Source organism: Plasmodium berghei (genome assembly GCF_900002375.2).
Source record: "Plasmodium berghei ANKA genome assembly, chromosome: 12".
Classification (NCBI taxonomy): Eukaryota; Apicomplexa; class Aconoidasida; order Haemosporida; family Plasmodiidae; genus Plasmodium; species Plasmodium berghei.
The window spans coordinates 1,405,612-1,433,493 of record NC_036170.2 but is presented as its reverse complement, the minus strand read 5'-3'; the positions used below and the strand labels follow the sequence as shown (position 1 = coordinate 1,433,493).

General features: G+C 21.8%; 1 protein-coding gene across 1 annotated transcript; it reads right to left on the bottom strand.

The window, feature by feature from the left end:
• Positions 1 to 149: 149 nt before the first annotated feature.
• Positions 150 to 27,476, bottom strand: PBANKA_1237100 (conserved Plasmodium protein, unknown function; the record flags this gene model as incomplete). Its single annotated transcript, XM_034566450.1, has 4 exons — positions 150 to 8,018; positions 8,188 to 26,429; positions 26,627 to 27,278; positions 27,369 to 27,476. 4 exons carry the CDS (start codon positions 27,474 to 27,476, stop codon positions 150 to 152), a joined length of 26,871 nt encoding a protein of 8,956 aa, XP_034423046.1.
• Positions 27,477 to 27,882: the final 406 nt, after the last annotated feature.

The window sequence follows — 27,882 nt, the reverse complement described above, 5'->3', positions numbered from 1 at the left end:
ACATTAATATTGAAAAAAATTATATTATCAAAAAATGATAAAGGGAATAGATGAATATCCTAAGTTCATTCGATTTTAAATAAACTCTAAATATGCAATTACATATATGCAAAATATTTTGTCCATTCTTCTTCTACTATTATATATACTTATTTTCTATACTTTTTCATACTTTTTTTCTTTCGCATAATTCCTACTCGTGCCGGCCCTTTTTCTGTTTCAAATTCTGTTCGTTCTTGTATCCTAGAAAATCTTTCGAAATCTCCTATTAATGTGTTTGAAAATCCCTCAGTTATAGATGCAAACAGATTTAATAATCCAAAAATGGGTGAAAACATACATCTAAGAATACAAACTATTACGATGCATACTGTCTTTAATGTGCTATTTCCTTTATTAATAGAAACTTGTGGTTCAGTAAATAATGAAACCCAAGGCCTATAAAATGTATCAAGAATCAATCCATCCAATCCTAGTATTACAGAATCTAAAATACTTGGTGGTCTTGGCCTAGAACCTCCCATTATTTTATGACATACATTTAGCATATGACTTAATGATTGAAATAAACCACCAATAGTATTGACAACTAATATGATTATACCACACTTAAAACCCGACATAAATCCATCAAAAAAATTGGAACTATTTTTAACTCCTCTTATTGTTTCTTTAAATAAAGCATATAACCCTTTAATAAATCCTTTAATAAATGCAAACGGGTTAGATAACCATGCACTAGGTAATGATTGCCTTAACAGTTGTCTAAAATATGTTACCTTTAATGATTGAATAAGGCTATCCCATGTACAAACCAAATAGCTTCTTTTTTGGGATATTAAATGTATACACATAGAAGGTGTATCTAATGGCAATGCGTCCACAATATGTAATATTCTTCGAGATAATCGATGCTCTGATGTTCTAATTGAAGCAATTATTTCTATGGGATGTATTTTAAGCTCTTTTATATATATCGGCTTACTTATTTTATTGTCTACCCACCTTGGATTAGGATGTAAAAATAAATGTGATGAAAAGGTATTCATAAAAATTTTTTGGTTTTTGAAATATTGGATTTTTATAGGTAATAATCGTTCATCACTTATATTGTTGATATTATAATATGTATTATTAATTAAGTTGTGGATTTTTTTATATTTATAATACCCTAATAATGCTTTGCAATGTTTTTTATATAATGCATTATTATATTTATTTTTATTATTTTCTTGTGAATTAATATGATTAGAACTATTTGTTGAATCATCTGAATCAATGATTTCTGACGTATTATTAAAATGTATTATATTATTTTTTTTTAACATTTTCTCTTTAGGTGAACTAAAATAATAGGAATATACATTCGCTTTTATGTCTGCTTCGTTATTTTCTGTTATCTTTTTATTTCGCACTAAAACTGTATAATTATTTTTACCTTGGTTTAATTTATTCATAATTATACTATTATGTGTTGCTTTGTTATTATTTAAAGATGATAAATAATTTTCCTCGTTATTCTTTATATTATCATTCATATATAATAATTTTAAAAAGTTTTTATCAGAATATATTTTCAAAGTAGTTTCAATCGCATCTTTAGCATTTTCTGATGTAGATATGAGAGGTGGTAATAATTTATATTCCTTTTCGTATAGAAGTAATAATTGCTTTTCTTTTTCTATTATTCTTATTATTTGTTCTATAACTAATAATTCAATATTAGCGTTTAATGGAGATATTTTAATATTAATACTTTGATAAATTGGCGCTTGCTTATGAGAATCTACACAATATTGTTGCATTTGCACATATAAAAATACATCTTCATTGTCTTCTATATTTGTATTTTTTAATATAACTGGAATATCTCCTTTTACGAAATGATCAATATGTATGTTTTTTATTATAAAGATCGAATCTATATGACTATTTAAAAAAACAATTTGAAAATATTCTTCTAGCTCCTTTCTTTGTAAAATATTTATTGGTGTAAACATTTTATTTATATTACTGTTCATAATTTCTTTTCTATATATATGGCTACTATATTTTATTTTTGTCAAATGCATAGCTATTATTACATCTTGCCTATGTATCCAAGTAATAGTTAACCTAGGAATACTTATATTATATATGATAGGAATATTTGGAAAATTAAAATATACAAAATTCATTTTTTTATAGTCCATAATATATTTTTTTTTCTTATTAGTACTACCATTTTTATTAGACAGTAATATTTTTTTCCTATTATTTAATTCGATTAATTTATGTATTTTGCTAAAGTTTTTTGTGCTTACTATTTTTTTAGCTAACTTATAATTTTCTGTTATAACAATAGCTCTACTTCCATTATCCCTTATAATCAAAAACGAATACAATTTTTTGGACAATATTTTATGATTTACGGCGTTACTATTTTTTTTATAATAAAATCTCTTGTAATTTATTTCGTTTGTATTATGGCCTGAACTATGAATTTGATCCATACCATCACATTTTTCTATATTTTCATTAAATCTATTGTATGAGTTTGAAATATAATTTTTCAAAATATCATTTTCATTGCTATTATGACCTGTCTTTTTGTTATAGTTATTATCACCATCAATACTTATATTTCTAACAATTTCCTCATTATTATTAACACATTCTTTAGTGTTTCTACTATAATTATCATTATTCTTAATCAAACCATTATCTTTATTAATGGTATTATCATCACTTTTCATATTAGCTTGGTTCGTCGCATTTAAATGAAAATTACTGAGATTATCATAAAAATAATTCGATTGTAATTCATTCGTAGATTTCTTAACACTATTAATATCAGTATATTTATTTTTTCGAGAATATATAAAACCAGATTCATTATCTTCGCATATTTTATATGGTAATGAAATTACATTATCTATAAATGAGTTAATATGATTAACAGTCCAGACACTTTTTTGAACTCCTACAACTTTAAGAGCAATTTTTGAAGATTCTATTTCATTATTATGCCGCAAAGTATAATAAGTAGATCGATATGGATAAATAATTTTTACAGATAAATCACTATTTTTATTTTTTTTATTTAAATATGTATCATAATTATTATTCAAATGTAATTTTTTTGTATATCTATTGACATGTGTTAAGTATGCTATCATGTATTTAGTAGTATTTATTATCTCAAATTGTGGTCTAACAGGTAAACTAAGAGTATAAAAATATCCATTATAAGTATAAGGTAATTGTTGTTTATCCCCGAATAAACCACTACAAACATTTACTTCCACTAATAAATTATTTGTGTTGTCTAATTGTGATTTATTCATATTATGTAATTCTATTTGAAAATTCGCAGGAACATTTTTGGGAATTAAGGAAAATGGTAAAGAACTATAGCGATTATAACTGTCCTTTATTTGTAAATAATTTCTATGATAATGAAATGAGGATATTTCTCCACTCTTTACATATGTTTCATTATTTGAAATTACTAATGATTTATTACTATATTGACCATCCTTATGATTATCCATTTCTTTACTTTTATTATCACCAATAATTTTCAAAGTTCCCAAATTCTTATTATTATCATTACTTATATGTTTTTCTTTCATCACTCCATCTTCTGAAAAATCGGTTCTGCTGCTTTTGCTAAAAAATTTATTCATATTGTGATAATTCATATCATTTTTAAATTTTTTACCTTCAACTTTACATGAATTTGTACGTAAATTTTGCTCTTTCACATTTACACACAAAGCATTATCCTTATTTTTAATATTATTGGAGTTATTAGAATATAAATCTTTATCTACTAACTCATTGGTGCTATTTATTTTTGAATTATTATCATACACATTGTTGGAATTGCTAATATTATAGTTGCTGGTTTTTACATTTGATAACTCCACATTTTTTATGGAATGCTTTGTTTCTGTCTCATTCTGTGCATTTGAATTTATATAAACGTCATTTCTTCCTCTAGGATTAGCTGCCACTATTTTAACATCAAATGGCAACCTATTTATAAAAATATAACTATTAACAAATGTAACAATTCTTGATTTATTAAAAGGCTCTTCTGCATATCTTACACAAATTCCCAAAGAGGCAAATCCATCCTCATAATAATCATTTTGTTTTTTAAACCTTTTTCTTTCGGATTTATTTCGATCTATATATTTAAATGGTGTTTTCCCACTAGTTAATTGTGTCCAATTATTATTGTGAGAAATATCTACATGTTCATTATTATTTTTTGAACTCCTTTTATTTATCCATTTTTCGAACTCTTCTTTTTTATTCCAACTATTGTTTAATTCACTATCCTCAAATTTAACACTTGATATTTCATTACGTCTATTATTTGTATTTAAAACAAACTTTTTTTCATTTTCATCCCCTTTATTAAAATTATTACTGCTATCCGTCAACTTTCTGGATAATATACTATTAGAATGATCTATTTTGTTCAATTGTATATCATTATTATTTAATGAACTATCATAATTTTTACTATAAGTATTATTAGTATTCCAGTCTTTCTTTTTCTTTATATTAAATGGGGATGAAAATTTAAACTTTTCCTTTATTGAATTTTTTTCAATGATATTTTTTTTTTCGTAAGCACTTTCCATATTTTCTATTTGGCTTTTATCTGTTTCGATTTTTTTCCATAGAATATTTCTATTTTTAAATTTTCTTTTCATCATATTAAACTTTAAAAGTGTGTTACGCTTAAGTTTTTTTATCCTACTCATGCCATTTATCATATATTTGTTTTCACCCATTTCATCACCTCTTTCGCTATTTTCTTTTCCCTCTGCATTTCTTTCTTCATCATATTCCTCATCGTTTATAGTATCATTTTTTTCTTTGAACAAATTTGATATACTATAATTAAAACTGGACGTTTGGAAATTATCATAATCCTTTTCGTTGTCAAAAATGAATGATCCTATTATTTCACTTTTATAACTATTGTTTTCTACATTAAAAGATTTGTCTTTATGCTGTTTATTGGAGTAATTATTATTGTAAATTATGCTTTTTTTATTTTTCCTTTTTTTATTCATTACAATTTTATATTTCTTCATATTACTTATTTTATATATATTTTTTTTTTTTTTTGTCGTTCTTTCCTCTCCTTTTTCTTTCCCATTTTCTTCTTCATTTTTTTTTTTAATTGTATTATCGTAATCATAATCACTATCTTCCAAATCTTCATCATTTCTTTCATATAAGTCTTGTTCTGCAAAATCGTCTATAAACTCATCATTTTGTTCGTCATTTTTTTTTTTTTTTTTTAATGTTTTCATTTTAAATAATGTAAATTTTTTTTTTTTTTTTATTCTATCTAATGGATTTGATTCTTCTACACTTTCATTTGTTTTTTTCGCTTTTTTACCTGCAAATAATATTTTTTTAGTTATCATAATTGTTTTAAATGGATTTATATAATGCTTATTTTTTTTTGATTTATTTTTTGTTTCGTTGTTTTTTTCTATGCTTCTATTTGTATCCTCTGAAATGTCTGAAAAATTGGAATCTCGAAGATTATATACATCTTTCTTATTATTTGAATTAAAGAATGAATCTTGTAAATGTTCTAAAGGAATTTCGGCATCATAATTTTTATCTAAATACATATTTTTTATATTACCTCTATTATCTTTTATATCCTTATCATTGCTTTTTTCTTCATTTGTGATGCATTGCCCTTCTTTGTCAATGATATCATTTTCGTTTCTTTTATCTAGTGTATTGATTTCCTTAGAATCATTTAGCATGCTAGAATTTGTATTAACAAAATTATTTTCCGTATTTGTTTCCTGATTATGTTTTATATTATGTTTCTTTACGTATTCTAATACCTTTATTTCGTATTTTATTTTTCCACTTTTATCTATACCGTTTTGCTCTATTCCTTGGCGATTCTTTAAATTAATATCGTTTTCATAACTTTTTCGTATTTGCTCATACTTTCCCCAAAATCTTACCTTTTGTTTACGGTTAATTTTTCTATATATTAAATTGATCAAAGGTCTTGTCACATTAGTTTTGGTGCAATCAATCTTACCACTAACATTGCTGCATAATATTTTATTATTTATATTATCATGTTTATAAGATTTTATGCGAATATTTTTTGCCTCTTCTTCAGTCATATATAAACGGCTATTAGGTGGTAACAATTTGTTATTTAAACATATACATACATTTGTAGTATTTTCAAAGAAAAATGGGAAATAAAAATCAATTTTTCTTCTAGATATGTCAGTTGATATATTTATTGTTTTAAAAACATGAAGATTATCATATATTTTTTTATTCATGTGGCTTATCTTATTTTCAAAATATATAAACTTTAATTCATCATATGTAAATATATTTCCAATTAAACCATATTTATGAAATAATACTTTTGTTGAAGTAATCGTATCAGTACTAGGCATGTATATAGGGGAAAATTGTTCAGTGGCATATAAAAAATTATTATTATTATTTATTTCATCATTACAATCAAACATTTGTATATTTTTTATATTATCATATAAATTTATTCCATATTCACTATTATTACTATTGACACTATCACTAGAATAATTTTTATCATTTTTATTTTCACCATTTTCAAAATCGTTTATTATTTTATAATGCATTAAAATGCTGTTCCTAGCTATGTTAGATTGATAATTTGTTTTTTTGTATTGCAAATAATTTATATTTCTTTTCATATATTCGTCATTATGCATTGTATAATTTTCTTCAGCTGAATGATCAAGTCTATTTTTATTCTGTACATCATTATTTCGATTATTGTTATAGTCAGTTACAACGTTAAGACCAGAATTAGCATTTGCACTTTTTGTATTTCCTTTTTTATAGTAAACTTCCTTATCATGGTTTTCTGAATTAATTCTATTTTTAATATTATTACTATAAAGCCCTTCCATTAAATCGGGTAGCTTAATGTTAGAATAATCAAAATATGTTTTTACTTGATTAGTATAATCACAAATAAAATTCATTTTTTCTATCTGCACACCATGATAAAATATCTTCATGTAAAATAATTGTGTGCATATAGGAAGACACCAATAATGATGAGGTAAAACTAAAGCATATAATTTTTCTTTTTTTAATATTTTTGTTATATCATCATTAATTTCATAATTGTTTTTAGACATTAGTTTTTTTTGATACATATTTTTGTTAATATTAAATATATTTTTTTCTTTTTTCCAAGATATTATAATTGTCATAGGATTTGGTAAATTATTTTTAATTGTAACCATTGGTTCTATTACAACCGAATAACTATATGAAGTTTCTTTTATATGCTGAGTAGGCACATCTTTTACCTTAACATAACAATAAAACATTAATAAACTTTTAAAAACTAAATCTGATGGAGATATATTTAATTTTTTTTGATATAAATTGTTATTATTTAGTGAGTATTTATTTAATAATTTATATAGTATATGAAATGGTACAGATTCTATGTCTATATTTTCTTCATTAATATTATTCTTTGTTTTTTTACTATTATTATTCTTTTCTTTTTTTCTCAAAATTTTAATATAAGGTAAAGAACAATCATATAACCAAAATAATGGAATAGCTCTTTTACTGAATGGTAATACATTAATATAATCTCCATTTTTTAATTTTTTCTCTTTTTTTTTCCTCTTCTCACGTTGTATAACAAACTTATTCATACTTTTATTATTATAATTCTCATTTTTTTTTAATTTACTATTTTTTTTCTTTTCTCCAAATTGGGTATTTTCAAAATCACCCTCGGATCCTCCCCATCTTAACTCATTTACCCCTACCTTTTTATTTCTTCTTAATTTCCATTTAAAGTTAACCCTAGAAAAATATTTTGTTTTGCCTTCTTTGTAAATTCGGAAACATAACCCTGTATTATTTTCTATCTGTATACATGTACCAATTGAAAGACACCAGGTATTTCGTATTATCTCTGGTTCGACTAGCAATTTGTGTTTAATCTATAAATATGAATAAAAAAAATGAAAAAACGAACAAATTAAATACGGAAAATTATAATGTTCTTATGCACAAAATCTTTATTCATAAAATACACACAAAAAAATGTATGATATAACAAATTTGATTATAACCAATAGATAAATATTTATGATAATTTGTCTTTCTTACATTTGGAACTTTATAAGCTCGGGAATATAAATCATCAGTATATAGAACTCCTATATATATCCATGATGACTGCTTTTTAATAATATTTATAATTTTATTATCATAGTTCAAATTTCTAAATAAAAAAGGCATTTTATGAGAAAACTGGTATAAAATGTCATAAACATTTTGAGTATTATCGTATAATAATTTTTTTTCTTCCTTAGCTATAGCGTTATATATATGTTTTTCTTTAAAACCTAATTGACTAATATCTTTAAATACATTATTTAGATCATTTTCATTTGCTATTATAAAATCGTCTGAGTTTTTATTATTTCTAAAATATTCTGAATTCACATCTTTATTTCCTTTCTTTTTGTTAATACAAAAGTATAAACATTCACATGGAAATTTATGATATTCATTTTTGTTAATAATATTTAATTTCCATGTGTATTTATTATTTTTTATTCTTGTTTTATAAAAAATTATAATTTCTGAATGCAGATCATTATAAATTTCTATATTTGAATTTTTAACTTCATTCACATCGTTTTTAAAATTTAAGTTGTAATATAAATATTTATATAAATATAAAAAGGATGTTGTTATATTTAAATTTATACTGGTTGAATAAAAATTTACATGTAAAATAGGAAAGTGCTTGAATTCTTCATTTACTAATAATGTCATTGTAATTGGATTTATTATATTATCATGGACATTATACATATTGTCATATGTGCTTAAGCTTGTTTTAAATGTTAATTCCATTTTTATAAAATTTGTCTTTTTGTTATTTCTTATCATCTTTCTTTTCTGCTTGGATTTTTTTCTTTCTTTTTTTTTTTGAATTTCATCCTTTATCATTTTGTTATAATTAACAACATTATTATTCATATCTGAACCTGAATATTCATACCATATAGTATCTATACAAATATTTTTATTTCTATTTTTGTTTATTTTGTTTTCATCTTCCAAAGGATACATGCCTTCAAATTTTATCTCTTTGACATTTTTATTTAGATAAAAGCTCACATGCTCATTATAATTGTAGAAAAAAAAAGTATATTTATAAAGATAGGTATATAAATAGTAATTTAAATCATATATATTTAGCGTTAATATGTGCTCATTATTTAATTGTCGTGTTTTTAAGCATATATTATTTACGCAGAATTGGATTTTTATTTTCTTTCCTCTTTTATTACATAAATAATGTTTTCTTTGTTTAATAGCATTGGTTCCACTTATATTTCTAGAGCTATTCGATTCAATTTTTTCTAAACTCATAGATATTCCATTTTTATTTGATTGTCTAACGTTATTAATTTTTTCAATTTCTTTATGTTGACATTTTTCGTTGCTTAATTCTAAATCTGTGGAAATTAACGAATTTGTTGTTTCACTATCTTCCCCACCATTGTAAAGCAACCCATTATAATTACCATTTTTAATTAAATACTTATTTTTTATTTTAAATCCCCCTTTATCTTTAAACATATTATTCATTTCCAATGAAGGCTGATTTTTCAGAAGGCCCTTTTTATCTTGTCTATTTTTAGTAATAACACCATATTTTCCTTTTCTAGTTTTGTATAAATATGGTTTATACAAGCAATACAACAATGATACAATAAGATTTGATATATTTTTTTGTGATGAACTATTTTCTTTAAGCTCTTCTTCTTTTTTAATAGTTTTTTTAATCTCTTTTTGTAAGTACATGCTTTCATTTATGATTTTATTACTACTATTTTTATTTAGATCGAAAATATTATTTTCAGTAGAACCGTTTTTAAATGAAACGTATTTACAATTATATGTACTTCTTCCTTTGTTATTATAATTAATATTATTAATGCTATTAAAACATTCATAAATATTTGTATTACGTATTTCATCCGTAAAGTATCGAAAATGTTTGTAGTCAAAATATGTTTGTATATTACATAAATAATATGGGAATTTGTTGTATTTTGAATAAATGAATAAATAATAAAATAAATTGTCTACATATTTATTATTATATGCGTAAAAACAATTTAACATTTTTAAGAAAATTAAACCACGACATATAATATTTTTTTCATTATTAATATCCGTAATTATAGCATATAAATGATTATATAAATAATATAACTTTTCTTTATACATTTCAACATAAACATATTTTTCTTTTAAACTTTGAATAATATCAATGTATTTTGTGTTCATATTTTCTATATCTATTAGCTCTTGTAATTTATTATAACTATTAACTAATTTTAAATATATGTTATAATTTTGCGCTAAAATAGTTTTCCTAACATTATATGTAATATTTAATCTATCTTCAATATATTTATTATCATTTACACTATGAACAAATATTGTTTTTTCTTTTATTAAATTGTGTAAATTTCCGTTAAATGTGTATTTTTCTGAATCTTCATCATAAACATTCTTCCAGTTTTCTTCTTTGAATGTCTTAACATCGTTGCTAAACATGATCGATTTTTTATCATTTATATTTTTTCGAGAATTTACATCATATATACCATCTTCTACTTTGTCATAATCATTATCATATTTATTTAATAGATTAATATCATTACGTTCTTTGATACTATTGCAACTTCTTTCAAGTAACATATTGTATTCATTATTATATTTACTTTGTTCAAAATATTCATATAAACTTGTTATATCATTGTCTTTTGGCAAGGTATTATTTTTTTCTTTTTCCTTTTCCTTTTTCTTCCTTTTTATTAGCTTCAATTTTTTGTAAACAATTTGTTTGTTCAATTTATTTAAGGTGGAAATATTTTTCAAATAAAGATTTTTTATCAGTAATTTTTTATTAGATCTTTGAATAGTAGATTTATTTTTTTTCTTTTCAAATGGATTAATATGTATGTTTTTAATAAATGCGAGATAATTTTTATAAAAGGAAGCAAAATATATATTATAAATAAAATTTTTCTGAAGCTTATATAACTCTTTTATGTTATCTATAGTAATATTTACTAACAAATCATAAAATGTTATTTTTAATATATTTTTTAAACTCTGTGAGTTTATATCTAAAGTTGCATAGTTTATATTTAAAAGCCAATCATTTTCGTCTTTAATATTAGGCATAAATATATTGTTGTTACAATTTAAAAATATATTATACCTGTCTTTATACAATATTTTGTTCATATTATTTATCATACCAAAAAGATCAGGAAACATTTGAGGAATTCTTTTCATTTCATTTTTATCAAAAATTTTAAATGGTATAATTCCATAATTATCATCTTCATTAATGCTAGATTTTTCAGAATTATTTATGTGACCCATATTAGTATCGTATATATTGCTATTTTTATAATTAATAAAATGTGATCCATAATTAAAATCGTTTTCTAATGATATTTTTTTATTTTTAAACTCATGTCCTTGATAATTCGTTTCCCTTTCTCTAAGTTTAAGTCTATTAACTTCATCCTTATAAATGTCATTATAATTTTCATCACGTTGATAATTGCAATAACCATTGTAATGCTTCTTTATTTCTTTTTTGCGTTTTAAATATTTTTTTATAATTTTTATATTTTGCATTTCGTTATAATATATATTATAAAAATTGCTATTATCATAAAATCCATATTCGAGTTTTTTTATAACAGCGTTATAATCTTCTACATTTATATATTCCTCATTTTTGTAAACACTATTTTTTATTCTGCTTTTAGTTGGAGAATTTAAATCAAGCGCGATAGAATTGTATGGAAAGACATTCAAATTATTATTGCCTTTATATAATTTTAATTTATTATGTATTTCATAAAAATTATAGCATTTACCTAACATTATATTAAAATTATTTAGTTCCATTCTGAATTTTAATGAATCTGCGTTTTTTTGTTCTCTAAAATATATAGTTGTACTAAATAATAAAGCTAGACATATATTTCTATTATTGTCACTTATATTTTTTTTTTTTTTCCATTTTAAATATTCAATTTTTCTTTTCTTTATTAATGAATATTTAGAAGTTTCATTCTCTTTTCCTAACAACTCATCAAAATTTATTTCTTTTTTCTTATATTTTTTCGTTTTTTCTAATAAATAAGATAACTTGAATTTTTTATTTCCATCTATATATTCGCTTCCAAATAATGAAGAGTCATGTAAATCGGAAAAATCAGATACACCAATTTCACTACTATCTTCATTATAATATTTCTCTGTATTGTCATCACTTAATGCTCTAGTAAATTTTCTATTATCGATATTTCCTCTTTTATTATTTTTTGCAAAATTAATATTTATTCCGTGATCTGTATGATCAATACTATTTATATTCCCCACATTATCACATAATGAATTTTCATTTAAATTTTCATCATTGTGTTTAGACAACTTTACTTTTTTCGCCATATAAAATACTTGTCTATTAATATTTTTGCTCATATATGTATTAAAATTATTTTGATATAGTTTTACAATATTTAAAGTATTTAAATTTTGTTCTGAGTTACTAGAACTAAAAGATTTTATATTTGATTTATTGGAATTGTGTATTATGCCTTGTGACATATTTCTATTATTGTATGATTTGGTAGTTATTTTTTTTTTTTTTTTCAAATTATCCTTTTGTAATAAATCAGTTATATTTTTATTATTATCGTTTTCACCCTTCGATTGCACAGACTTTGAATTGCCTGTATATTTATCAGAATAGTATTTATCTTTTTTTCTTTTTTTTTTTAAAAAGTAACTCATATTTATTCCATTTACTTTGTCACCATTGTATTTTGATAAATCATCCTGAATTATCCAAACTTCAAAATGGTTTATTGACATTTTTAAATCTATATGTTTTTTACGAAAATTTTCTATACTAGTATAGCAGAATGAATTCTCATTTAAAATATTTTGTTCACCATTTTTAAGTTCCCCGTTTTGGACATTTCTGTTAAAATATTTAGAATATTTGTTTGAATGTTCTGATTTTAGAATATTAGTGGCACTATTATCCTTTTTTTGATCATTTTCATTTTTATATAATTTGGTGAGTGATAATTTCCTAGTAAACAATTTCTGAAAGGTCGTTTTTATTTTTCTAGAAAACCCTTTTACTTCATTTACATTTTCGCTGTATTCTTTTTTTTTGCTATCATTCGTGTTTGTATTTATTAGATTATTTTTATTTGGGTTTTCATAATCTATAGAAGAATATTTTATTTGCACTTTGTTATTTTTTAAATTATTTAAACTGTTACAATTTTCTGTTCTTTCACTTTTAATATCAACATTGCTTATATCCTTTCTAGTTATTTTATTATTACTTTTTATTTGGTTTTCTTTAACCATTTCATAAGAATAATCCTCCTTTTCTAAGCTGTGCAAATTGTCAGTTTCTTTTATTCGTAAAGTATTCCAATTTCGATTTAATTTTATATTTCTATTATACGCATTATATGTATTAAACGATTTAAATAAATTTGTACTATGATTGTTATCATTTTTTATATAAGATTTATATTTTTCCATTTTTTGAATTTTCTTTTCCTTCTTTCGTTTTTCTCTTATTTTGGAATCATTAACTTTTATTTGATCTTTTATACTATGTTTTCTACTAATATCCAAGCCACTATTACTACCATAAGTATTATTAGTATATTCATTTGACTTGTTTTTATTTTTTACTTTCGATTTTTTTCTCATCATAAATTTTCGTTGTTTTGAAATTTCTTCATAAATTTTATTTTTATTAACTAATGATTTATTTAATTCTATCTTTTTAATAGGGTACGTATAATTACACTCATGATGGAATGCTCTTTCATTCAATGAATAATTTAAAACTGTTTTATATTTAGAATAAAAATATAAAAAGAATATTAAATTAGTATTTATAAATGCTAATAAATAATAATTTTTATCTGGCAATTCTTTTAGGCATTTACTGTTATTAATTTGATAATCGTATTTGTTTATTAGTAAATTTTTATAATTAATTTTATTTTTATAAGTAACTAAAAATTTAGATAACCAATTAATATTAGGTGACGATTTCATATCACTATCATTTCCAGACAATTCTCTAATTCCTTTCTTACTAATGCTACAATGATTGCCATAATTGTTTGTCTTATTTCGATTTTTACTCTCTTCTCTGAATATATTGTCTAAATTATTATCAATAAATTGATTTTCTTCATTTGTTCGTGATTTATGTTGTGAATAACTATTTGAATCGCTCTTTTTGCATGGAACAGTAAAGGCATTTTGACTAATATCACTACTATGCGTACCGATATTATCATTATTGATTGAATTCATATAAAATAAACCAAATTTATTATTTTTTTCAAGATATTTTTTTTTAGATACACTGATATAATTATGCAATAAATTGTTATATAACAATAAGCCCTTTTGGAAATTGTCTACGTTAATACCTGAGGTGATCTCTATTAAATCGGATATATAGACTTCTGGATATATTATATATACATATAAAAAGGAAAAAATACTACTTATAATTTCTGTAAAATAATTTATTAAATTCATAATTGTTTTGTTATGTAATGTAAATCTAGTATTTTTCACATTTATATTTAAATTAGCACTTTTATAATTTTCATTTGCTATTATGCAAAGTTGATTATTATATATTACCTTCTCTATTGTTTGCATATAGTTATTTCTATTAAAATTATCATTAAAAGTATTATTATTTTTGTATAAGTAATTGTATATATTTAGTATTTTATCACATAACTTGAGATATTCTTTTTCTGCGTCATTCTTTATAAACAACCGATATTGAAAAATATTGTTGCATATATTTATTTGGTTGTAATCATATATAATTAACTTATTTATGTAAAATGATAATTTAAAGCCTTTGCTAAATGACGGTAAGGAAAAAAACACATTTTCAAGATTAATAACCCATTTATTATTTTGAATAATTTCATAAAAAACTAAATTACTTTCATTATTTTCAGTTAACTTATTGTATACTTTTTTAATATAGTTATTCAATATTTTTTTCTTCTTTTTGATATGTTTTTTTTTATTAAAATTTGTTTTCAAATTCTTTCTACTGCTATTTGCTGCATTTTGAAAATGTTCAATTATGTTTGATCTACTAGATTGATTAGATCCTTCATTAATTTTTTTTAACATTTTATGTTTTATTGATAAAGAATTTATTTTACACATACTATCAGAAAAACTACCGCTTCCTCTATTGTATTTTGTTCTTCTATATTTGATGTATCTATTCAAATAGTCTTTATTATTTTTGTAATTTTTGCTATTTCCATTTTCGCCAAATGATATTTTTGAATTAAATGGCATAGAAGAATTTAAAACATGTGACGTGTCTTCAAAATCATCAAAAGAAGAATATGTCAAAGACGAATAAGAGTAAATTTCATTACTATCCTTATCTTTTTTTTTTAGGTTATTACTATGGAAATCAGACATGCTAATTATATGATCACTTTTGAGATGATCATTACAAAATATACTGTTACTGTATGAACGCTTTATTTTATTATTTATATTTAATTTTTTTTTGCGATTTTTTTGATTCCTTATTTTCATTTTATTTCTTTTTTGAATAGAACCTTGATAAACTTCTGAACTACTACATGAATTTGTATCACCATTACACACATTATATGTTTTATCATCTCCATTTTCTTGATTTTTTGTTTTTTTCTTTATATGCATATCATCAGTTTTGATTTCTTCTAATATATATTGTAAATCATATTCTAAATTTTTGGAAAGGTTTTTTATTTTGTTTAATTTAAGAGTTGAAAAATTCATTCTATATTTATATATTATTATACTTAATACATCATTCAAATTATGATATTTATTAATATTATTACATAAAACTATAGAATACAGTTGAACAGATATTCTCTTTACATTTTCCTCATTAATGCACATAACATAAAAACTATTATCATCATAATAATTTGTAAATTTGGTATAAATTAATTTATTCATTGTGTTTGAAAAAATATCGTCTTCAATATACTCAAAACCGTTAACAGAATTATTATTTTTTTCTTTTTTTATTTTCTCATATTGTTCTTTAGATATATAAATATAATTATTATTATAAAATGGATGCCCACATTCTATTAATAAGTAATTACAGTCATAAATATATGAACAATCTAATATATTTATATCAATATTATTTATGTCAATATTAACTATAATTTGATTATTTTTCACTTTATCCTTAATTTTTGAAGAAATTTTATTGAGTCCAATCATAAATTTGTATAACTTGTCATTCTCAGCAAAGTTTAACATCAAAATTTTGTCTTCATAATGCTTGTCTTTTTCAATATTTTTATTATTCTGTTTTGTTATAAAATCAGGGGTTATATTTTTTAAAGGAAATTCTACTTCCATAGTATTTGTAAAATTGTTCAATGTGTATTTACCATCTTCGGACTCATCAATTATATTCGTGTTATTATTACTTAATTCCTTAAACTTATTATAATATTTCTTAATTTTTCCATATCTTCGATTAAAATATTTCTTTGTCTCTTCTATATCATATACTATTAAACTTTTATTTAAATTGTTAAATAGATAAAAGTTATAAGTAGATAAGAAATAAGGGTCTATGTTTATGGTAGATGAATATATATTAATATAAAATTTTAATGTTTTAGCATTTTCTTTAGCTTTTTTATCGGTATCATTAGAATTTAATGATAAATAAATATGACTATCTTTCCAAGAATGCTGTTTTAAAAAATCATTTTTATATATTAAATAATTATTAAAAATATTACATTTATTATTATTTTGAAAATTCCATCGATCATAAAAAATATTATTATTTTCATCATTAGAAAAATTATACCCAATTTTCGAATTTTTTATATTTTTTTTCATCATAAAATTTTCATATTTGTCTATCTTTTTTTTTTTCATTGGCATAGCACTATTTTCATGATTTATACCATTGTTATTTTTATCAGAAAAATATGTAAATTGTTGACTTTTAGACATTTTATTTGCTTCATTTTCTATGAAAATTTCTTTTTTGCTTTTAGTACGAATAAGATTGTTTCTCTCTTTTTGGTTACCCTTTTTGAGTGGCTTTAATTTTTCAAATTTATTTTGTAGCTTATTTATATTCGAAATGTTTTCATAATACCTTGATAATAATAAAAATTTGTAAATATTTCTATACGAAAATGGAACATTTTTATGAAATATTGGAACATAACAACATATTATATCATTGGCTTCATTTGGTAAATAACATTTATTACTATATTTTTTAATATGTCCAAATTTGTTGTTGATACTAATAAAATTAGAAAAATTTGAGTTAATTTTATTAATATTATGCAAATGATGAACATTAAACTTGTTAAACCATTCTAAGTTATATAATTTATTAATATAATCAATAAATTTTAATTCCTTTTGAATAACATAATTATTATTAATATAATCTTTATAATTTATATTTTTTATATTATTATATATTTCATGACTTCCTTTTTCAAATAAATTGTTATGGTTATATTCATGGTCATTTTCTAAATTGTGAATATTGTAAAAATTAGCTGTTTGTGAATTATTAGAATTCTTATAATTATATATTAATGGATATAACAATGTTTCTCCATCTTTTGTTAATCTTCTCAAATATATGCAACTGAATAAATTTATATTATATATCGATAATTCGCAGTTTGATAAATTCCAATTGTAAATTTCTTTTGTTGTAATATCTAAATTGTCTAAAGGATCTTCATTCAAAAAATATTCGTAATCGTTACTTAATTCATTAATGTTATTATTTTCTTGTGGTAAATTATTGGTACTTATTCCATTGAATTTATTATCTTTTAAATTAAAATTATTTTTCATTTTGCTTCTGCTTCTTATATCCTTAAGTTTTTCATTTAAATTAAGCACACTTCTGCGAGGCTTGTTATTATTTTGTGATCCCATCTTATATCTGTCATATTCGTCATAAGGAGAAAATCTAACATCTCTATTCATACATGTATAAGAATTATATCTAATTGGATCAAAACATACTGATTCTTTTTGATCATTTTTTATATCGATTCGATTTTCATCATCATGAATATTCATAAAACTTATAGTATCGATTTGATTATCTAAATCGTGTATTTTAGTTTTACCATTGTCTTTATTATATTGAATCGATTTAAAATTATGAATACTTAAAGAGTTTTTTCTATTTTTTTTATTTAAATATTTTAATGAATTATTGGTTTTACTCATAAAATTTATTACTGAATTAAATCGGTTCATTATTTTATTTCCCTGTGGCATATTTACATCAGCATTGCTTGTCATGTTATTATCCTGATCATTTTCATACCTCATTTCATCATTGCCAATTACAGAATTTTTAGTGCTATAATTAAATAAACGACTTATGTAAGATTTTGTTTTTTTTAAATTAGAATCATTATGTAGAGAATCGGCATGTATCTTGTGATTTTTTAAAAGATTCATGTTATTTTGTTCTATGTCACTATTTATATCTCCAGCTTCTGTGCTATATGGCATGATATCTATCATATTGTCAATATTGTTATGTCTATATACCAAATTTAATGTATTATTTATATTTCTATGTTGTGAATATTGTCTATAAATAGGTATATTATTATTAATGGATTTATCATTAGTGTTTTTTTTATTTGTGTAATTTTTTTTCATTGGAAAATTAAGGGTGCGGGATCTTTTATTTGCTCTTTTATAAATTATTGAATCATTTAATTTGTTATTATTATATTTTTCTGCTATATATTTCGTACTAACAAAATTATTTATAGGCATATTTTCTTCTCCATAATAATATTTATTGTTTATTTTTGTACTATCATTCAAATCATTTTTATCACACAAACTTTCTAAAAATGAGTTTTGATCTTCAAATGTATAAATGCTAGCAGAATTATCAAAATTATTCCTATCCTCATCTTTTTTCTCAGATTGTTTTTTTCCACTATTTTCATCATAATCTACCTTATTATGTTTATCATTTATTTTTGATTTTTTAATTTTCTCCTTATGTACTATACATTCAAACTCTGAATTCATTTTTACATCTACTATTGTTAAATGCGAAATTATATAATTAAAATTTTTCATAAATAAAATGTATAAAAATGGAAAAAACACTTTAATTTCTTTCTTCTTTTTCTCAACAAATGTGTAATCAAATTTGAATAAAAAGTTAAAATTTAAATTATACAAATCTTTATTCATTATTGCAATGTGATCAAAATTATTTCTATCATAATCATTTTTTTCTTCTTCATTTGGTTTTCCATTTTTATTTTTGTGCGTCTTTATTTTGCAATAGTTAGAGCAACTATCTACCATATTTACATAGTCATCCATATATGCACCAAGTTTATATTTTTTTTTATAAATATATTTGAACCTATAAAAATTAATAAGATAGCAAATATTTACATTTTCTGAACATACAAGTAATTTCACATTTCCCGATTTGTTCTTATTATCTTCAGTCTTACAACTGTTATCTTCAAAATTACTATTAGCTTTTTCGTGATCAAATATATTATTATTGTAAGAATTTATGTATCTATCCACGTATTTTTTAAGTGTATCGGAATTTTTTTCTTTCGAATTATACAGTTTTTCATTTTTATGAGATATTTCATTATTAATTTCGTTCCTTTTATAATATCCTTTTAATGTATTATTTTTTTTCATTCCTAAAATAGTATTATTATTCATTAAATTTTCATGAAATATCTCATCTAAACATTTTCGATTGCTACAATAGTTTTTATTTGCTTCTTTTTTACCTTTGTTTATATTTTTGTCATTATTTAATTGACAATTATATTCGAATGAACTATTATTTTCTTCAGCATCAAAATTGCTATTAATAGAATTATATTTTACTGAATTTATTATACAACTATCAATAGTATTCAAGTCAATCGAATTTGTATTTTCTTTTTCATTACCATTTGATTCTGATTTATTCATATTATTGCATGAATTTTGAAATTTATTTTTTTCTATATAGCGTATAAACTTTTTATTAATATGCATGCTCATTAGGGTATCATTTTGCCTTTCCATTTTATTTCCCCCACTTTCTAAATAATATAACTGATTATATAATCCATTTTTCACATTTCCATTTTCAAGCTGGTCCAAATCGTCACTTAAGCATCCTTCTTCCTCTAGTTCGCTATTCTTTTCGTCACCTTTTTTATCAATATTATCAAAATTTATTTTTTTAAGTATATTTTTTTTATTATCTGATAAATCATAATAAAAAGTATTATTCATTAAACTTCCATTTGAATCTTGATTTTTAGTTAAATTGCATAGAGAGCTAACATTGTGGTATTCTACATTGTCTAAATATGTAATATCATTAATCTGTTCATTACTGCTATTGTAAGAACATAAGTTGTTAATAACTGATTGACTACTAATCCATTTTTCAAGACATTGAATATCTTCGAAGCGTCCTTTTCCTATTGCATCTAAATACGGTTGTAAACGGGCTTTCTCATTAAAAGATTCTGAATATTTTATATTTTTTTTAGATGATAATATATAGGAATAGAAATTATTTTTTATAATAGAACCATATTTATAAATAAGTATGTCCATTTTTTCTCTTTCTTGTAAATGACATAAAAATAAATTCATCATTAAATCATATAACAAAACAAATAATGTCGAACTATAAAAAAAATTAAAATTATTTAAAGATAATTTTATCACTTTTTGATTATTTTCTTTATTTATATGTATATCTAAATGTATCTGAGGCTTCAAGTTTATTCTATTTTTTTTATCGTTAGTGTATGTATTATTATTATTTTTTCCCTTTCTCTTTTCATAATCAATATACAATTTAAATTTTTTTTTTTTTAAAATACATACATATTTATTAAGTATATCTTTTTTTATTTTATTTCTTTCTTCTTTGTTCATGTTTTTTAATCTAGATTCTGATACACATAATATGTTGCATATTGTATCTGTGAGAATAACATATTTTTTACATCCACTTTGATTTAATGTTTTTCTTTCTATATATGATTCTGTCTCTACATATTTTTTACTATCGATTCCTTCATCAAATTTGCATAACATGTTTGATTCGTTTTTTACGTTAAAAATATTTTTTAAATAAAATAAATACAATGAAGTCATTTTCATTGATATATTTATTTCTGTACATGTTCGTGAAAAATCGCTCAATAATTCATTGCATGTTATTTGAAACATTCCTTCATTTTTATTAGGAATAGAGACATTTATTTTTTTTATTAATAAAAATAAAAATAATGGTTGCTTGTTATTATGCTCGTTTCCTTTTGTCTCCTCTTCGATTTTGTCATTTTTTTCAGGGGCGATTTGAGATATGCTTAGCTTTGGTATGTTTTGTGAAACAATCGAGTTTTTACCATCAACTAATTCAGTATTGTCATTATTTTCATCATTTTTGCATATATTTTGATCAAATTTAAACAAATCTCTTAAATTTAGATATTTAGATTTTCTATCATAATAATTGTTTAGCGGCGTTTTTATTTTTTCTTCATTTAATTCTTCAAAATTATGACCGATTTTTTTATAATCGTCACTACCACTATGTGAATAATATGAAGATTTGTCTGTACCTGTGTGGAAATAAGCTGAATTATTATATGAGTTTTCGATATTTTCATAATAATTACTACTCAAATTTGAATTTCCTTTATTTATAGTATGATAATCTTCTCCTATTTCAATAGATTTAGATGCTCGTAAATTGTTCAATACAAATCTATTACTTGTTTTATTTTCTTTGTCCTTTTTATTATTTGAATATAAATATTCTATAATGTCATTATTACTTGAAGAATTTAAATTTTTCATGTCATTGTTAGAAATGCTTATTTTTTCAGTATTTTTATAGTTAGCAATATTATCATTTTTATTTTGAGCATTTTCTTTTTTTATATTACTTATTTTTTGATTTTTTTTACTCAATATCATATAAAATATTTTTTCAAAATCTTCCTTTCTATATGATGTTTTTTCATTGTCTAATATTTTTATAATTAAATTTTTTAAATATTTTTCATAATTTTTATTTAATTGAATAACTGTTTCTTTATTTGGTAAACTTTCATTATTTTCAACATTTTCAGCGTTTTCTATCTTGCTACTTTTTATTTCATTTTCTTCATTTATATTATTATTAAAAATGTGCTTATTCAAAACATTGTATAATAAATCATTTGTTATATTATACATAGCTAGGTGATTCGTATTCTTATTTCCTTCTATTAAAAATTGTTTTATTCGCTGATTTATTTGAATTCTTAATTTAATTATTTCAAAATATTCAAATGAAATAATATTTTTGTATATGCTTAATAAAGAAACGCATATTTCATTTATGTTAAAATCGATACTATTCATTTTTAAAGATACAACATTAGAATTTTTTTTTATTTTTAATGATTTTATGCAAATAAACATAGACTTATTATTTTTTTTATCTTTGAAATTTTTTAAACATCTATATTCTCTGGATAAATAAACATCATCTTTATAATCGTAATTGTTGTGACTTCCATTAATATCAAATGTGCTGTTAATATTTTCAATAGAACTTGTTTGTGTCTTATTTTCAAATTGTTTACTATTTTGATTAGTAATATAATCTACATCATCCTTATTAATACAACAATTTTTTTTATCAAAAAAAGATGAATGAAAAATATGCTCGGCATAAATATAATTTGTTTGCAAATACACTAAAGAATCGTTCTTATTATAAAACACAAAAAAATTCTTTATATTTAAAAACATCCCAATGGATAATATATTTTTATTTTTTATATGATTTTTATTATATTCAACATATTTTTTTAAAAATTTATAATAATTATTTTTGATAGAATAAAGGAAATCATTTTTTTTTAAATAACAAAAAGTATTATTTATTTTTGTATGATACAAATTCTTTTGAGGTACAAACAAATTATTAAAAATTAAATTATTTATATTCATTATATCTCTTTTTTCATTATTTTTAATATCACAAATATTTTTATTTATGTGCCTATTATATTCATTGTCATTATTATTTCTGTTACTGTATTCCATAGTATGAAAATTGAGATTTTCACAAGGTTGATATTCATTTAAATTATATGATTTATGAGTACTATAGAAATTTATATGCTTTCTATGGTTATTAACATCCTTCTCTTCATAATATAGATTGTTGTTATTCTGTCTATTATTGCTATCAAAAGTGTTATCCCCATTTTCCCATATATTCAAACTATGTAATTTGCGAAGTGAAAACATTTCTGAATAGCTGCCTTTCTTATGTTCTTTGTTTTTTGAAATCGTAATTTCATTTTTTTCGTCTATAGATTTAAATGGGTCAACAATGTCATCATGCTCAATAAAATTTTCCTGACTATAAATTTTAGTAAATTTTTTTTTTTTCTTAGCTTTTTTTATATATTTTTTTAAAATAACTATTTCATTTTGAATGTAAGAATTGTGCACATAATATAATTTCATCTCATTATAAAAGGCTCGAATAATTTTCTTCTTATTAGCACTACTACTTATACATAGACAAATTGTTTCAATCACATTTTTATCAATGTAATTATCATATTTCAAAAAAAGTTCTAAACATATATTACTAATAGGAATAAAATTAAAAATCGGTAATAAATTATTTAAGTTTATCACATATTTACAAATATGTATATCTATCTCTCTTATATTATTGCTATAATCTTTTAACATGATAATAGTTGTATTAGGAATTAAGAACACCTCATTGTTAATAATTCGATCGAAATTTCTATCATCGATTATATCTTGCTTCTTATCATTGATATTTTCGCAGTTTGTTTTTTTCATTTTTCTATGATTTCGTAAAATAAATTTCCAAAAACTTCTTTTCCCATTCTCATTATTTTCTTTATCATTTCCATCATCGTTATTACAATTATTATTGTGACTATTTCTTTGAATATTACCATTTATAGACGGAAAATATTTGCTGGAAGTTTTTACAATCTCTTGATCTTTCGGTACATCCAAATTTTCCATTCCAAACCTTTTCATGTTTTCTACACCATTATTTTCTAAATTTTCTGGCCCATCAATACTTTGAAAATAATTTTGTTGATTTTCCAAATTGTTACACATGGAATATTTTGTAATATTTCCCATACACTTATTTTGATTTAACTCATATATAGTATCTAATGAAGAACTTGAAGTTAAATCTATTTTTTCAGCATTGTTTTGATTATCATTTTCATCAAACAAATTATCAATGGCTCGAAATTCATTATCCATAAATGTATCTTTATCTTGGATTATACTATTCTTTATAATACTATGATAATTTTTTCCGTCATTTTTTATAATATTACCATCTATATAATTATTATTATTGATTTTTTTAACATCGTTATGTACATAGTCTTTACCTATAAAATTCATCATATATTCTATATTTTTATCATTCACTATTTCGCCTTCTTTTATATATTTATTGTATGGAAACAATATGTCATTGCTACTATTATTGTCAATACTGTGGTTTTTTTTTACATAATCATCGTAGACAGTGTAAAAATTCGAGTAACTATAAGTTGGCTCATTATATAAACAATAATTAATAATAGGCAACTTTTTAATAAAAAAAAAATTATACTTTTTTTTTTTATTACTAATAAAATTTTTTTTTTTTGTAGATTCTTTTGCTATAAATGAAAATAAAGATTGTATGTTTAAATTGTGTAAATAAAAACTTAATTTTTTTTTTAATGTAGACAATTTTTCTTGTTTCATTAAAAATGAACAGTTTATATTATAGGATAATAAACATTTATTTAATTTGATTTTAGAATCGTTAAAATGATTAAATTTTATTGGAACATATGTAAAATTTATTTTTGGTATAACTAAATTAAATAGCATATCATGAGAAAACCATTTGCCCAATTTTTCTAAATTTTCATCAGCTATAGATGAATTTACTTTTTTATTTTTTATAAAATTATATAATAATTTCTTCCACTCTCTTTTTCCAAATTTTTCATTGTTATTAAAATATTCATTATCATATATGCAATCAGCTGATAAGACTTTCAATTTTATTAATAAATGTATAGGGCACGATCCTTCAAACTTTTCAATAAATTTTTCAATATATTCGTCATGTTTGTAATTCTTATTATTTCGTATTTTTCGATATTCTGAATATTTTATACAATCATCTATTGATGGAACAATGTTCAAAACTTTTGTACAACCACTTTTATACAAAAACCATAATTCTATATATTTTATAGAATTATAAAATGCATCTAAAGAAGATGTAGTAAAACATATGTCTAAGCTTTTATGAGTATTAATGTTACTAAACATTGGCGGAATATCATTCTTAAAACTTCTTTCCATTATTTTGTCATAGTCTAATAAATCCGATTTATCTCGATAATTATATTTGTTATAATATTTTTTTGCGTCAAAATTATTATTAGAAAGTAACGTATTTATATTATTATCAATGTCTGTATTCATATTAGTATTATTAGATGTGCAATTATAACAAAAAAGTGATTGATTAATATATTCATCATCATTTTTATAATCATCATTTTTATAATCATCATTTTCATTATCTTTATTGCTATCTTTGTTGTGATTTAAAAATGACAATTCTACATTTTTAAAACATTTTAAATCATCATTTAATTCATTTAAAGATTTTATATCATATTTCTTAAATATAAAATGTAAGTCTAATCCATCACTTGGTGTAATTCGAAAACCTGAATTATGCTTGGGAATTTCAAAATTATAATTTGCTTTCTTTAATTTACGTTTTTTTTGCTTTTCATCTAATATTTTAGATAATATATTTTTCTTTATTTCAAATTCGTTATCTATATTTTCCCCATTTTCATCCTCTTTTTTATTATAATTATTGAAATTATATTTATTTTTTTTCACTTTTTTTTTAATATACCCTTCTTTTATCCTGTCATCAATATCATAGTCGCTAAAGGAGAGATATTTAACCATTCCATCCTCGTCAATTAAATTCGTTTTTTTTCTTTTCAATTTGTGTGTCACTAAATTTCTAACTGAATCTGCACTCTCATCTATTTTATCCTCGTTTGCTGTCAAAAAAAGCTCATCTACAAAAAAAGGAAGTTATTTATTCATAAATATGCACATATATATTGTGTATCTATAACTATTTATAAATATAGATATACGTACATATAGTCATTCATACTAGTTCATATAAAATATGCACCGATTCTTATATGGGAACTCAAGAATAAGGTAAATATATTTTTTGTCTTTTTAAATATACAAATTCATTACATACCTTTAATCTTCCCTTTGGTAATTCTTTTGATAATTTTCGTATTATGTGAATTATTTTGATTTGTCTTTTTTCGTTGTTTCCTATATCTAATTGACTTTTTGTATTCCTTAAAAATGATTTGTAATCCTATTAATCTTATCCATATATTTATTAATAAGTTTTTTTGGATATTTTTTTTTTCTTCTTCAGTTAGTTTTACTTTGTATTTGTTCAACTCATCAATTTTAAAACTTTTAATAAAAATCTCCAAAGTAAATGGATTTTTATGTATATAATTATCAAAAAATACTATTCGAATATTTTCCATTAATATTCTTAATGAGTTGACTAATTTTACAGGTAGCGATTTTAGAAAGCTATCCTCTTTTTTTTCTTTTAATATATTTATAATGTCCCATTTTTGTAATTTTTTAATTTTTTGTTTATATTGGTAATTTATAATTTTGTGTGTATCCCATAAACTGGGATAAGAATATTTTATAACTATAAAACAATCATCTGCATAAATATTAATAGGACTAACATTATTTGAGAAAATAGATGACCATAAAAATTTTATTCGTAAATTTTTTATATTCGAATAAATTATCTCAAAAGGTAATTCTGCTAATTCAAAAAGTTTTTCCGGAAATGGTACATTTGTCAAAAGGACCTGCACAAATTATTATAAAAGTATATGCAAATTATTTTAGAAAACGCTTTTTTTTTTTTATTCTATTTATTTGTTATGAAAAATACTTACCTCCGGAGATGTAACCGAATTAACAGTCAAATTTTTTATAGGATCCCATTCTCCTAAATATTCTTGTCCAAACAATTTAATAAATTGGTTTATTATATTTTTAATCATTTTTATTTTTAAAAATTATCCCAATTATATTGTCTTCCATAAATAACACATGGTATAGTTGCATATATGTATTTTTTTGCTACACAAATTTTACACGGAATATGTCATATAACTATTCATATACAATAACACAAAATAACAAATCTGATTGTTCTTTATTATTTATCAAATCAACAGATGCATGTTAATTCATGCAAATTATTATGACATACATGTATATATGCATATATATGCTCACAAATTTATTATTGGTAATAAAATAAATCCATTTAAAATAAACATTACGAGAAAATTATCATAAAATGTAATGAAATACATATGGGAAACAAAATGTACAATTCGAATTGTTTTACATTGTAACCCATATATATAATAACTCTAATCCAATACAATATATATATATGCA